Source organism: Silene latifolia, chromosome 11, assembly GCF_048544455.1.
Source record: "Silene latifolia isolate original U9 population chromosome 11, ASM4854445v1, whole genome shotgun sequence".
NCBI lineage: Eukaryota > Viridiplantae > Streptophyta > Magnoliopsida > Caryophyllales > Caryophyllaceae > Silene > Silene latifolia.
The window spans coordinates 200111172-200125832 of NC_133536.1; the positions used below are offsets into that span (position 1 = coordinate 200111172).

Here is a 14661-nt window from a genome sequence, read left to right on the forward strand (position 1 = left end):
TTCACTAATTAAGTCACTATTTATGCTATTTTTCATCAAAAATTCATAAATCATGCATGAAGACTTCATTATAGCCTATTATTGTACACACATCTTGTAAAATTGCATGTGACAACATACTAAATTTATATGACCAGATTCGAAATATTTCTCATATTAACCTATTTTTCATCTAAATCCGATTTTTATCATGAAAAATCCATATTTCGAGCATAAGAACTCCAAAAATTCTTAAAATTTACAGGTCATCTAAAAATATTATATGTGAAAACATATCCAAAAACCACTGAAAAATTCGAAGTTTAGCTAATTTTAGTCCGAAAATGACATTTTAATCATAAAATCACATTTTTAATGCCATTATTATATAAAATGAACAATAATAATCCATAAATTAATCAAAATATCCTAAATACATTTTAGGACCAGAAACTTTAACATGCAAAGTTTATTTCGTGATATATCATAATAACACAAATTTACAAGTTTTATATGTTAATCGTATAACTCGGAAAAACTATAACCGATTTGCATGCAAAAAACCAAGGCTCTGATACCACTTGTTAGAAATCTATATCTCATTACTTGACATATTCATATATGTGATGATTTAAATTTAGTCATAAAATTAAATGTTGATCTTATGCATGCAAACAATAATAAAATAAAGGAAGAAATCATCATCTTACATTGAAGATTTCGGATTATTTGGGCACAAGTGAGTTCTCCTACTCACTTGTTCTTGAGCTTCCTTAAATAGATGAACAAGGATTCAAGTAAAGAATCCCTCCCAAGGATTAATACCCAAGGTAACAACTTAATAAAATTAATATTATTATTACTAGAATAATATTAATTTAAATAAAATTGACCAAAATATTATTTTTGTTCTCTTGATTTTCGGCTAAGAGAAGAGGAGAAAGAGGAAGATTTTATCTCACTAAAAACTCTTATTTTTAGTTGTGTGATGTATATATCATACACTAATGTTTTTGGTAGTGTATATTAGGTAAAAATAAGAAGAAAACCCCATGGTTTTTCTCTTCTCAAAACCGGGTAGAAGGGGGGAGGTTTTTATGCCCAATGCATGATCAAAGTGCTCTTCACAATAACCACTAGGTTTGCATGGCTAGGTTTAGGCAAATGATTATGTTTACCACTTACTTAATCAACATAATATTTTCCTAATATCACCCCTAATTTCGGTCATATGGAGATAAAATGGATTCCATTTTATCTTTGTCAATTTGTCACATGTCACATGTCATGTAAAATTGTTATGTATTTTTAACATATTAAAAATCAACGCATTAATAAAAATACGTCATATACAAAATTGACTTAGTAATAATTCATAATTACTTGTAGCAAAATATTTTACCAATTATAAATCACAACATCTTGTATTTATAATAATTTATTCATTCAAATGCAATTGTTTCCTTAAACAATAATTTCATCTAAGTAATAAAACAATTCGATTACTTAGACCGTATCTTATTTAATCAAATTACAATGAGACACGTAAATATTACTTCCAAAATCGTCCGTCAATTTTAAGTAATTTAATTAACCCGTATTGTCATACGATCAATTAAATGATCAATTAAGAGTGTTACCCTTTAGGTATGACCTAAGGGGATCAACTGGTCACCACCGTCGCACGACAGTAATGTCAAACTCTAGTCAGCCAATCATTACCGATATGTGTGGACCAGTTGACAGTAAAATATTAATTCCCAATTGTATTCTTTAGAATGAGACTTAAACATGTGATCATCATGAACAACAGTTGTGACCGCATTATTGTCGGAGGACACATATTCCAACAAAATGTTGCATTATTATGCTTGTGTTATAGTTTTGTTGAACATCTTGCATGATATAGAGGTTGTGTGATAATTTATAATATGATAGTTGAAATGATGGAATTGAAATGTTCACTTGAGTTAAATATGTGTGATACGAGTAGAGAATTGTTTCATGTGAAATGCATTCATTTGTATGAGTGTTGCATGTTTGAGTATGATGAGTTTTGAAGCCGTAATTTGCATAGTTGATAGGATTCTTACATGATGTAGGTATTCCTTTGGTATATGTTAATATGTGAAAATTGGATGAAAGAGTAATGTGTATAACATGTTTTGAAAACGGTTATGACGAGTTAGTATATGAGGGGCGCTAGCCCCGTCATTTGACATTTTAATATCGCATATATGTTGAATTTTCACTAATGCTATAGTTAAAGTGTGATTTGTAATAGTTGTTAGTAAAGTAGTCGCTAGTATAAGAAGTAATCATTAGTCGAAAATTGCAAACCATAGAGAGGCACCCAACCGAGTACGAGCTAGTACTCGACCGAGTACCAGTCACTCGACCGAGTGGACCCTATCACTCGAAAGAGTGGAGCAATTTCCAGAAATTTGAAAATTTCTGGAAGTGAGTCACTCGACCGAGTTGAGAAGGCACTCGATCGAGTGGACTGTCACTCGGCCGTGTGGACTGTCACTCGACCGAGTGCCAACTTCTGGGTTGTGAATTTCGCAAAAAAATTGTGTTATTGTCTTATTCTGTCTCTTTATTCCTTCATTTAAAATCATTTTTCTTGTAAACGTCATTGTTGATTGTTGTTACTCGAATTCAAGTTTTTACTCCATTTTTAGCCCCTTAGATTGGCTAATTTCACCACGCAAGTGACGTTTTCTTTCCTCTTATTTTTCCAATTTGACTTTGTTTAAATCTATGCTAATTCCTTCAAAAAATTTGTCAAGTAATGGCATGTTTTGTTTGATTAATGATATTAATCACCTTTTTACGTCATTTATGATGACAAATATGAAATTTTCATGTTGAAATTTTGCCCAATTTTTATTTTTTTTATGAACTCGGAAATATATGTTCTTGAGTCAATAATTTAATTTGTGTTTTTTTTTTGCTTGGTTAATTGTTTAACAAGGACTAAAGTTGATTGTTATTGCTAATTCTTGTCATATGATTGAAATATTGTCTTGAAAATTTTGTTCCGAAAATTTCGAAACCTTAATGTTCATGAGTAAGCCTTGATGTTTCGTGTTTAAAGACTTAGTTTAGTTGACTAATGAAGCTTAAGAATCTTCTCGTGTTAAGTCTTGATTTTTCTTCGTTGGTAACGGCATGTATTATCGCGAATCAAAATTCCACCTTGAAATGTTGGCCCAAGATCTTTTAAAATTTCATTTTAAAAATGAATTATTTTGATGTGGTTTTATATACTCCGTTTATTTTTGACTAATTACGTTGTAAAGATTCAAATGTGGCCTAATGATGTTATGTATGGTCCCCCGAAGCCCTAGAAGGGACTACTCGCTCATGCTTGGAACAAACATGTAAAAAAATGGAGAAGTAAACATGGATAAAGCAACAAACATAGTTACTAAATCAAGCCATTCAAAATTTCAAACAATAACTTAAATGAACTAGGAAATGTAAATAAACAAAGAGAAATGTAAATAAGGATGAAATTATATCAAAAGTTTCAAACTTGGATTGAAATTAATAAGGAAAAAATTCTTCAATATCTTTAATTACAACCCAATAACCAAATGTAAACAACTCAAATAAACGAAATCTAAACTATTTAAGAAGTTATTAAGGTTTAATTATGGAAAGATTATTACTTGATTAGGGAATGCTTAACATTAAAGAGGAAATAAATTCAGATCTAGGATAGTGTATCTAATACAAATTATGACGGTCTATATATAGTGTTCTAATAATTAGGTCAACCAAAGAAGAGGAAGACAAAATTGCGGAGAAGTAGCTTGGCCGGGTCAACCGGCCGCGGGTCGTGGACCGACTAGAAACCATCTGGAAGTTCATCTAAAAATTGGCCTTGACTTAGGTTAACAGTGGTTATGGGCCGGTTGACCGGACGCCGGTCCTCGACCGGCACAGAACCAACGGTATCTTCTTCTTCAAAATTGGTCCAAGCTCCTATGAGGGACTCTCAGCCGGTCCACCGGCTGCCGGCCAATCGGCCGGGAGTCCTCCTCTGATTTCTTCCCTCCTTCTTCCCCATGCTAACTTCATATGCTACTTTGCTTGCTTCCTTAATCCTCTTTTGGCTCAAATTTTGCAAGATGAGACGAAAACTCATAACATGGGACTGAATACGTAAAATGCAAGCTAAAGATGCCAAAACCGTCTCAACTAGAGGCAAAATGCATAGGGAAGAAGAGGAAAATTGTTACCAAATAAGCACATATCAGTCTCATCGACAACCTTTTTTGAGGTTTGATTTAATGGGGTATCCGTTGACCACATGCGGTTGTGGACCATCGCCCGTCGGCCATAGTTGACCGACCGTTGACTAGTGGCGCCCTCATCGATAACCTTTTTTGAGGTTTGATTTATTGGTGTATCCGTTGACCACTGGTGGTTGTGGATCATCGGCAACTACCACTGACCACCGCCCGTTGGCCACTGTTGACCGATCGTTCACTGGTGGCGCCATCAGCCAGCCACCGTTGACCGGAGTTGACCAACCGTTAACGGGTGGCGCCACCAGCCAGCCATTGTTGACTGGAGTTGAGCAACCGTTGACCAGTATTAACCGACAATCGACCGCTGCCATTGACCGGTGGCGTTGACTTTTCTGGCGGGTCAATGTAGAACAAATGTATAATAGTTGTCAATTATGTTAGATTGGGTGTGGTCGGATGTATAATAGAGTTAATCATAACCCTTATATTATATTTTGTTGGTTGGATCTTATGATTGAAAAGTGTTCCCGCCGTTCTCACCTAAGGGATTGTTCTCATATGATCCAAAATCCACATTTATATATGAATATTAATAATTTAATACCCATACATTTTAAATATAATCATTGTTTTCTTTTTAAATTTTTATATGCTAAAAATATGTTGCACTTAAACTTATTTCGACCTCGGGTCGAAAATTTTGCCCGAGTTTTAATCCTAAATTATAGAGGTTCCTAAAAATTAAGTCGGAAATATCTTTGAATTTAGATCATTTTGGGTCGCAAATCCCTGTTTATAGTCTTGACCCTAAGAATCAGGTCGATTCCGTTGAGTTGGGTTTACGAGTTGGATCAAATTAAAATTTGACGGGTCTTCAAATAACCCCTTTCCCACGTGAAGACAATTCAACGCGGTTGCACTCAAATTACTAAATATACGTAACATCATATCATATACTCCCTCCTATTTCCTTATATCTTCCCCTTTCTTTTGGGCACAAAAATTAAAAAAGGGGAAGAAAAAAGGAATAAAGTAAAATAAAGTATTGTAAGTTGTGAAATTTATAGGGGAGAGAAAATAATAAAGAATAAATGATGAATAAAGAATAGATAAAGTAATGAGAGTTGTTGATTTTTTAGGAGAGAGAAATTAATAAAAAATGAATGAAACTTACCAAAAAAGGAAAGAAGGAAGATAATCAAACTGAAAAAGGAAAGAGGAAAGATAATAGGAAATTGGAGGGAGTAATTCAAAACAGGCATCATTTAGCTACATGTAGCCATGTAGGAGGAAGTTTGAAGCTAAACAAGTCATTGGTTAAGCAACATCCATACTCCCTCCATTCAACCCCACTTTGCAACAATGCTTTTTGCGCGGGTATTAAGAAACGGATTAAAAAACTATTAAAAGTACATAGGGAAAGGGAATGGTGGGGTTAAAGATATTAAAAAAATATAAAGGTGAGTTTTATGGTGGATTTGTGTGGGATATGAATGACATTTTTTGTAAATATAGATTTTCAATAAGGATAGAAAAGTCTTTTACATGTCCAAATAAGGAAACCTGTAAAGTGGAGTTGAATGGACGGAAATAGAATACTTGTAAAGTGGAGTTGAATGGAGGGAGTATATGGGAAAAAGCAACACTTCCTTTGATCACTAGATAAGAAAAAAAATTGAAAACAAAGCAAAACAAAAAATTTCCTGCTGTACTCCCAAATATATTTTGTTTTGTTTTACATTGTACAAAGACACAAAAGTAAAACAGTGAATGGTTTTTGGAGGGTTTAAGCTCCAAGGAAAAGAATCTAAATGTCCATAAACCATAATTTCTGCTAATTTTTTCTCCTTCAAGGTTCGATAATTTCTTCTTAAAATTTTCATATTTTCATACTTGTTACTTTTATTATTAATGTTTTTTTTTGGTACCAATATTTCTTACTTTTTACAATGTCGTTGATACATGTAATTTTTATGTTGTGCTAAAGTTTGCATCTTTTTCGTTTAAATCCATTTTTGGTATTGTAATATTCATATAACATGTTTGAGGTTCATTATAATGCTTAAATATCAATCAATAGATTTAATTGAATAAGTAGGTAGAAAAATTGTTTTGAGTGAAAGAGTTACCTTTTTTTTCCTGAAATAGTAAAATCTGACTGTTTTTTGTGTTCTTATAATGATAATAATAATAATAATAATAATAATAATGAGAATAAAGTTGGTTGAATTGTTCTGTAAAAATTTGTGGTACAGAATACATAGTACTTGTTTGTATAATGGAGAAATGGGATTAATTCGGTATGTGTTCTTATAATCTTATTAATTCGATTAATTTGTTGTTGCTTGTTTTGATTAATTCGATTAATTTGTTCTTATTAGTTATTAGTTTGATTAATACGATTAATTTGTTCCCCAAATTCAATTAATTTGTTCTTGTTAGTTTGATTAATTTGTTCCCCAAAACCTAGATCCCAAATTTGTTCTTATTAGTTTGCAAATTTATTCATCTATTTGTGTAATTATTGGCTTGGGTTAGTGTAGATTGATTATTTGGTTAATTATCTCATTTTTCTCAAACCTAAAGGCCTAAATCACTCACTTACATACTATTACTTGTGTATTGCTAACAAGTATGAAGTATTGCTTGGTGTATCTTGAATATCTTGTTCGACTAATCAAACGAAACCCTTATAATCAATAATTTACGTGGTACGCGTGCTCTCATATGTACAAATTGGTGCTACTTTGGTTCGGGAGGTCAATTTTTATTATGGTCAATTTCTGTACACTATTTTTTTTTTTTCACGCTAGTGGCTTGTAGCAGTAGGGCAATTGTTTGATGTTGCACAGCAAGGCAATTTATGTGCCAAGTTTCCCATAGCCTAATCGGAATCGGAATATCCGGTTTTACCCCCTTTAATTTCTCGGTCTCATTTTAATGTATAAATGTTGTCTGCAATTTTTTTTTTTAGTGTGCCCCCCCTGACCTCAAATCCTGGATACGCCACTGTTAAAACTGTGGAAATCTGGAAAGTTACTTGAGTCAGCAATTATTTGAATTTGACCACTATGTGGAAGCTTCTTTTAGTCATATATGAATATCATCTGCATAATGCTATCAAAATACTGGGTTGAGTCTTGATTCCTGAGTCAGTCGTGGCGCACTTTATGGGCAATCCCGACTAATTCATTGGCAGTGTCACGGCTTCAAGTAATACCACGGGCTGAATTGATTTATTTTCTCAACTATAATATCTGTATTGATATGTGACTATGTGAGTGACAACAATTATTTTGGATTTCTCATTCTTGTTCTGTATTCCTATGTTTGTAGCACTCACAAGCAAAATCGATCATAACATACCCATCTGATTCTCTAATGCATCTCAGTAGCATCAGGTTAAACCTTGTTTTCCATTGAATTAAATCTGTCTAAGTCGCGGTCTGATCTTGTACATTGCGTCATAAATGCAATCCCTTAAAAGCCTTCTATGGAAACCGTATCAAGAATATCGTATCATATAATCGAATTATTTGATATGATATGGTGTATATTTTAGTTATGGAAATATTGTATTGTATTAGGGTTATATCATAGCTTAGCATATTTGTATATATAGGAACATTGTAATTTGGAGAAGGCAATACAATTCAATCATTCACCTTCCTCTGTTAACTTTCTCATGGTATCACAGAGCTAGGGTTTCACAAAAAAAAAAAAAACAAACACCAAAAACTTTCTACGTTGAATCAAACAGAAAACGAAGATGCCAGGAGACGATGGCAAAAATACAAAACCCAAAAACATTCCCTCAAGTTCCCCTTTGTATCTTCACCCATCAGACAATCCCAACCTATCCCTCACCCAGATTGTTTTCAATGGCGAAAACTACGATTTGTGGGCCGCCGCAGTCAAAAACGGCTTAGATGCTAAGAACAAGTTGAGTTTTGTTGAGGGAAAGGTCAAGCGACCATCTGATGTTGACGGAGAAGATGTTGAAGCAGTAGCATGGAGATCGTGCAATGCCATGTTAAAGGCATGGTTACGGAATGTAATCGACCCAAAGTTACATCCGAGCATAGCTTTTGAATTAACTGTTGCTGAAGTTTGGGAGGAATTGAAGGATCGTTACTCGGCTGGAAACGCGCCAAGAGTACACCAGTTGAAAGGGGAATTGATGGAATGCAAACAAGGAAGAATGACAGTTGTTGAGTATTACACAAAACTCAAAACTATATGGGATGAGCTTGCTAATTACAGCAAAATTCCGCCGTGCACTTGTGGTGCAAATACGTAATGGCGAAAGAAAAGGAAGAAGAAAAAGTCCATCAGTTTTTGATGGGACTCGATAAGAATTTATACGGTCATGTCCGTACAAATTTATTGATGGAAGACCCCATCACCACCTTACCACGCGCATATGCACTGGTCCTCCGTGAAGAAAGACATTCGAATGTGACGAAAGTGAAGGAGGAAAGCAATGAGGCAGCCATGTCCGTGAGGTCCTATGCAGCAGGAAGAGGCAAGGGGAGCTACACGAAAACAGAAGGAGAAGAGGAGGTTGAACCTCCACAATGCAGCCACTGTGGAAAATTTTATCACACAGAGGAAAACTGCTATGACAAGCACGGATATGAGGTTGTGAAAAGTAGAGAAAGAGGAAGAGGAAGACGCGGTGGATATGGAAGAGGACGTGGTAGGGGCAGGTCACAAGGTCGTGGACAGCAGGGTTCCTATCAAGCTAACGCCATGAGCAGCTCGTCGAGTAACAAGGAGGGAGAAGCAGTCAAGCAGAACGTTCCCTTCACTAATGACGAGATAGAAAGGATTCGAATACTACTCAATGCTAGTCCCGAAGGTAGTGACAAGTTGACAGGTATGCACATTAAACATAGTCGAAATTGGTTAATCGATAGTGGTGCTTCGCATCACATGACAGGGAATCGAGATTGTCTAATTAATGTTTGGACCGAGGAACCATCGATTGTCGGATTACCAGATGGAAAGCAAATCAAAGCTAAGGAGCATGGAGAAGTGGTGTTGAACGATAATTTTATATTGAAAGATGTGTTATATGTACCCACACTAACGTGTGATTTGATATCGGTTCAACAACTAATCCACGAAAACAATTGTGTCATAACCTTTTTCCCTGACTATTGTATAATGCAGGATCAGGTTTCGAAGACGGAGATTGGACGGGGTGAGCATTGTGATGGGATATACCAGTTCAAGTCGAATAAAAGAGAGGAGGCAAAAACGGTGTCGATCGAGAAGGATGCCGAGTTGTGGCATAAACGACTTGGCCACCCGTCAAGGAGTAAAGCATTTTCTTTTTCTAAATTAGTTAATTGCAATTTGAATTGGGATTCTAGTCAAGTTTGTGACCCTTGTTGTAGGGCTAAACAAACGCATAATTCTTTTAGTCGGAATAATAAACGGTGTGCTGAATTGTTTGGTTTAATTCATGTTGACATTTGGGGCAAATACCCTATTGCTAGTTTATCCCGAGCCCATTATTTCTTGACCATAGTCGATGACCACAGTCGAGGTGTGTGGGTTTATTTGATGAAAGAAAAGAGTGAGGCTGGTGATTTGATGAAAATTTTTTGTCAGATGGTCAAAAATCAGTTCAATAAAAACGTTAAAATTATTCAAAGTGACAACGGAACTGAACTGTTATCAGGGGTCATGAAATATTATTATGAGGATAATGGGATTTTATTCCAAACTAGCAATGTCGACACCCCTCAACAAAATGGAAGGGTAGAAAGAAAACACCGTCATATTTTAGAAAAGGCTCGAGCTTTGCGTTTTGCGGGACATTTACCCATTCGTTTTTGGGGAGAGTGTGTTTTGACAGCTGCGTACCTAATAAACCGAACACCAACTCCCCTACTTCAAAATAAGACTCCATATGAACTTTTGTATAACACAAAACCAGACCTGACAAACCTCAAAGTACTTGGATGCCTCAGTTATGCCCACAACAAAGAAAAACCACGGGACAAATTTGGGGAACGGGGAAAGCGATGCCTATTTTTGGGTTACCCACATAGTAAAAAGGGGTGGAAAATGTATGATTTAAGTACCCAAAGAATGTTTGTTTCGCGTGATGTAATATTCTTCGAACACGTTTTTCCCTTCTATGAACCCAACCCGTCACACACAAATATCGAAAATACGGGTAAGCGGGTAGAGTATGTTGAGGACGGTCCGAAAAATATTGAAGAGGAAGTGCCTCTTGAAGAGGACGAAACCAATACAGGGGCAGGAGTTGAAGTGACTGTTAATGAAACACAAAATGTTTCGACAGAAAACAGCGAGATTGATAGGGTTGGACGAGGAGCAAGAGAACGACGAGAGCCCTATTGGGCAAAGGACTATGTTTGTAAGTCGACAAGAATCGTCAAGCCCATCACAAATGCTCATCACGATCAGTCGAAGTCCGAGAAATCAGGTACTCGTTATCCCTTAGTTAATTATGTTGACACAAGTTGTTTTTCTAATTCCCATAAAGCATTCCTAACCAAAATAGACGAGGTTCAAGAACCCGTCTATTTCCATGAAGCCGTAGGTGATGCAAGATGGAGGGAAGCCATGAATAAAGAAATTGAAGCATTGGAGAGCAATGGGACTTGGAAAATCGTGTCCTTACCAAATGGAAAGAAACCAATCGGTTGCAAATGGGTATACAAAGTTAAATACAAGGCGGATGGCTCAATTGAACGGTATAAGGCACGATTAGTAGCACAAGGCTTTACTCAAGTCGAAGGAATCGATTATCACGAGACATATGCACCTGTGGCCAAGATGGTTAGCGTTCGTTGTTTACTGACGGTGGCATTGGCAAAGAAATGGAACATCGAACAATTAGATGTAAACAACGCTTTTCTACATGGAGACTTAGAAGAGGAAGTTTACATGCGGATTCCACAAGGGTTTGAACGAAAAGGGGAGAATAGAGTGTGCAAGCTGTTAAAATCGATTTACGGACTCAAACAAGCATCCCGTAATTGGTTTGCCAAGCTCACTGATTTCTTGAAAAGGTATGGCTTCGTTCAATCCTTGGCCGATTATTCCTTGTTCACTTATAACAATGGAAACACTTTCATTGGAGTCTTGGTGTATGTCGACGATATGATAATGGTGAGTAACAATATGGAGGAAAGTGGAAAATTCAAGGGTACTCTCAATGAACATTTCGGTATAAAAGACTTGGGCCGAATCAAATATTTCTTGGGAATTGAAGTGGCACACGGGCAGAAGGGACTGTTCCTTAATCAACGAAAATATGCATTAGGAATAATTGAAGAAGCGGGAATGAGTGGAGCTAAGCCCGTGTACACGCCAATGTTGCAACATCATCAGTTGGAATTGGCTAGAGGCGAGTTGTTGAAGGATGCAATGAAGTATAGAAGATTAGTTGGGAGATTGGTTTATCTAACCATTACTAGACCCGACCTGGTTTATTCGGTGCACATGTTGTCTCGTTTCGTAAGCGAGCCGCGAAAGGAACATTGGGACGCTGCATTAAGGGTAGTGCGTTATGTAAAGATGAACCCGAGCAAGGGAATTGTTCTAAGCAAAGATTCGAACTTGGAATTGCGAGGATATTGTGACTCAGATTATGGGCGATGTCCATTGTCAAGACGTTCATTAAGCGGGTATTTTGTTTCACTCGGTTCGTCGCCTGTATCATGGAGGGCAAAGAAGCAAGCAACCGTATCAAGGTCGACGGCGGAGGCTGAGTATCGTGCTATGGGAAGCGCAACAAGTGAACTGATTTGGTTGAAGTCTTTCTTGGCATCATTAGGAGTGTTTCATACAAAACCCATGGTGTTGTGTTGTGATAATCAAGCTGCGATCCACATAGCGAAGAATCCCGTGTTTCATGATAGAACAAAGCATATAGAAATAGATTGCCATTTTGTTAGACAACACCTTGTCGAGAACACGATAAGGATGGTGCATGTTCGAAGTAAAGAGCAGGTGGCAGACTTGTTCACAAAGGCTTTAGGAGGAGATGTGTTCGAGTACTTGCAACGCAAGTTGGGTCTCGGTTTACCCGGAGAACCAACTTGAAGGGGAGTATGGAAACCGTATCAAGAATATCGTATCATATAATCGAATTATTTGATATGATATGGTGTATATTTTAGTTATGGAAATATTGTATTGTATTAGGGTTATATCATAGCTTAGCATATTTGTATATATAGGAACATTGTAATTTGGAGAAGGCAATACAATTCAATCATTCACCTTCCTCTGTTAACTTTCTCACCTTCAAAACTAGGTTGCGCCCATGCAGTTTCACAACACCTAATTAATTCTCCCCTGATAGCTGTTGTCTTTTACTAAATGCCGAATTGTTCATTTTCATGCTAAGAAAGTGTTCAAAGTAGTTTGTAATAATAAGCATCTCTGAGAATCTGAGCAGTCTCATGTGATAGAAGATAAATAAGTGCTAGTACTAGTACTAGTAATTATTTTCAACTAATGTCGTGTCTTCTGGTAATAATGATTATGAGATGGACTAAAATATAAAGACCATCCCAAAATTATATGTATTCTTCATTTAGTTAGAAGGTTTATGAGTTTGTCAGACAGGTAAGACGGTCTCATATAACTTTTCTCGTGTTATTCTAACTACTATGATTTATGAATATCAAGTTTAAGTTGATGCCTTAATTTCTTCAGAATGACGAAACGTGTCTCTCAAGCTATGGACTTGTGCTTACTGAACAACGATATCCCCTTCGACGTCCTTTCTCGATTGCCAGCTGATAAGTTACTCCAGTTAAAGCGGGTTTCTAAACAATGGCAAAACTTTATTACAGATCCGGATTTCCAGCGCATTCAAATGAATATATCTCCCCCAATTTCAATTTCAGGGTACTTCTTCCAGGAAAGATATGAGTACAGTGAAGTTGATGTGGATAAACTATGTTACATACCCCTTGCAGTCCAGAAAACAAAAATTTACCAAAATGTCCTAGACTTTTTGCCTGAGAAAGTCACCATTTTGGCATCAAGCAATGGTCTGATTTGCTGTAGGAGTTGCAACCCTTCTGCGGACCCATTTTTATACGTCTGTAATCCTGCCAATAAAGAATTTGTAAAGCTAAAATGGGATAATTTTCAAAGGCGAGATCAAATAGCCTTTTCTTTTGAGCCACATTCTACTTCCTTGATCAATGCCGCAAGAGATTACAAACTTGTGAAAGTTTTTGAGACTGTTGACTTGATTGAGGGAAAGGAAGAGTTGTTCTTTGGCTTTGGAATATATGATTGGGAAAAGAAAAAATGGGTCAAGTCAAAGGAACTATGTCAGTCTGAAGATTCATTATGCAGCAACAAAAGGGTTATTCTCAAGGGGATCTTGTACTGCCTTACTGACGGTTTTGAACTTGTTACATTCGACATAGATAACGAACTGTCATTCATGATCTCACTCCCACTTTCTCTTACTGATAACAATGGCCCTGAAATTTGTCTGGGTGAATCTGAGGGTGTGTTACATTGTGTAGTGGTGTCTACAGACGCGCTTCAAGTGTGGGCCCTAGTGGACCGTTTTACTTCCAAATGGGATCTTAGGGATTTCATATCGTTTGAGGCGATGGAGGAAAAAAACCCAGAATATTTCCGTAACTTGGTGGAGAGAGTAACCAAATTTACATGGATGCATCTCTTGGCCTTTAAAGAAGGTAATTTGTTCTTGAGGGTGTCTAACTCGGCCTTTTCTCTGGAGATTCAATCAAGGAATATGCGATTACTTTGTAGCATCACGGACTTGGGACGTCAAGTCTTCATTGCTCCAACAGTAATTCCATATTCAATCAGCTTGGCACCTCTGGCTAATTACTAGATGGTCTTGTCGGTCTTCAACTCTTGCTTTTTTAGCTGTTATCTAAACTATATATGTGGCTACGTCGGAGATCCATACTTTTGCATACTGGAGCTACAGGCTGATTCATGCATCCGAATTACTGGATTACAAAAAATATATTAGGACTGTGTAGCTAAAATGTCTGAAGTGATCTATCTATATGGATGTATGTGTTCCAACTCTTTTTCTACCGCATCAATAAATCTGTATTTGGTGTTCAGTTTGTAATTGTTTAGCCTCCACCCGCGACTCGGCCTTGAATCCATGCCTCCTTGTGATACCTTTCCTTTTCCTCCAAATTCAAATCGCTTCCCCTCCATTTCCTTCCACCCTTATTTGCAATCCAATCTTGAAATTTTAAATCTCCTACTCTCCCTCCCTTTCCTTTTCCTCCAAATTCCTCAATCCAAAACACACCCTAAGAAGCTAAGATTTTCACTCTATGCTTAACTCGGGGATATTAAAGCATAATACATACTTACAACAATGACAATGACAATGACCTCTAATTATAAGGTCCTAACT

General features: G+C 36.5%; 1 protein-coding gene across 2 annotated transcripts; it reads left to right on the forward strand.

Moving 5' to 3' along the window:
* Positions 1 to 5876: 5876 nt before the first annotated feature.
* LOC141612303 (F-box protein At5g49610-like) lies at positions 5877 to 14356 on the forward strand. 2 transcript variants are annotated; one of them, XM_074431043.1, is made up of 2 exons: positions 5877 to 6095; positions 12948 to 14356. In XM_074431043.1, the coding sequence occupies exon 2, from the start codon at positions 12949 to 12951 to the stop codon at positions 14113 to 14115; it is 1167 nt and encodes a 388-aa protein (XP_074287144.1). In that variant the 5' UTR covers positions 5877 to 6095; position 12948; the 3' UTR covers positions 14116 to 14356. The 2 variants fall into 2 exon arrangements, with proteins under 2 accessions (XP_074287144.1, XP_074287143.1); XM_074431042.1 differs by lacking the exon at positions 5877 to 6095 and adding an exon at positions 7068 to 7642.
* The last annotated feature ends 305 nt before the right edge of the window (positions 14357 to 14661 follow it).

What these genes read in the sequence shown, in the direction of transcription:
- LOC141612303 (XM_074431042.1), top strand. Translation starts at nt 7,623, where the DNA reads ATGCATCTCAGTAGCATCAG. An exon ending in ATGCATCTCAGTAGCATCAG is followed by an intron (nt 7,643 to 12,947) that starts GTTAAACCTTGT and finishes TAATTTCTTCAG; the next exon opens with AATGACGAAACGTGTCTCTC.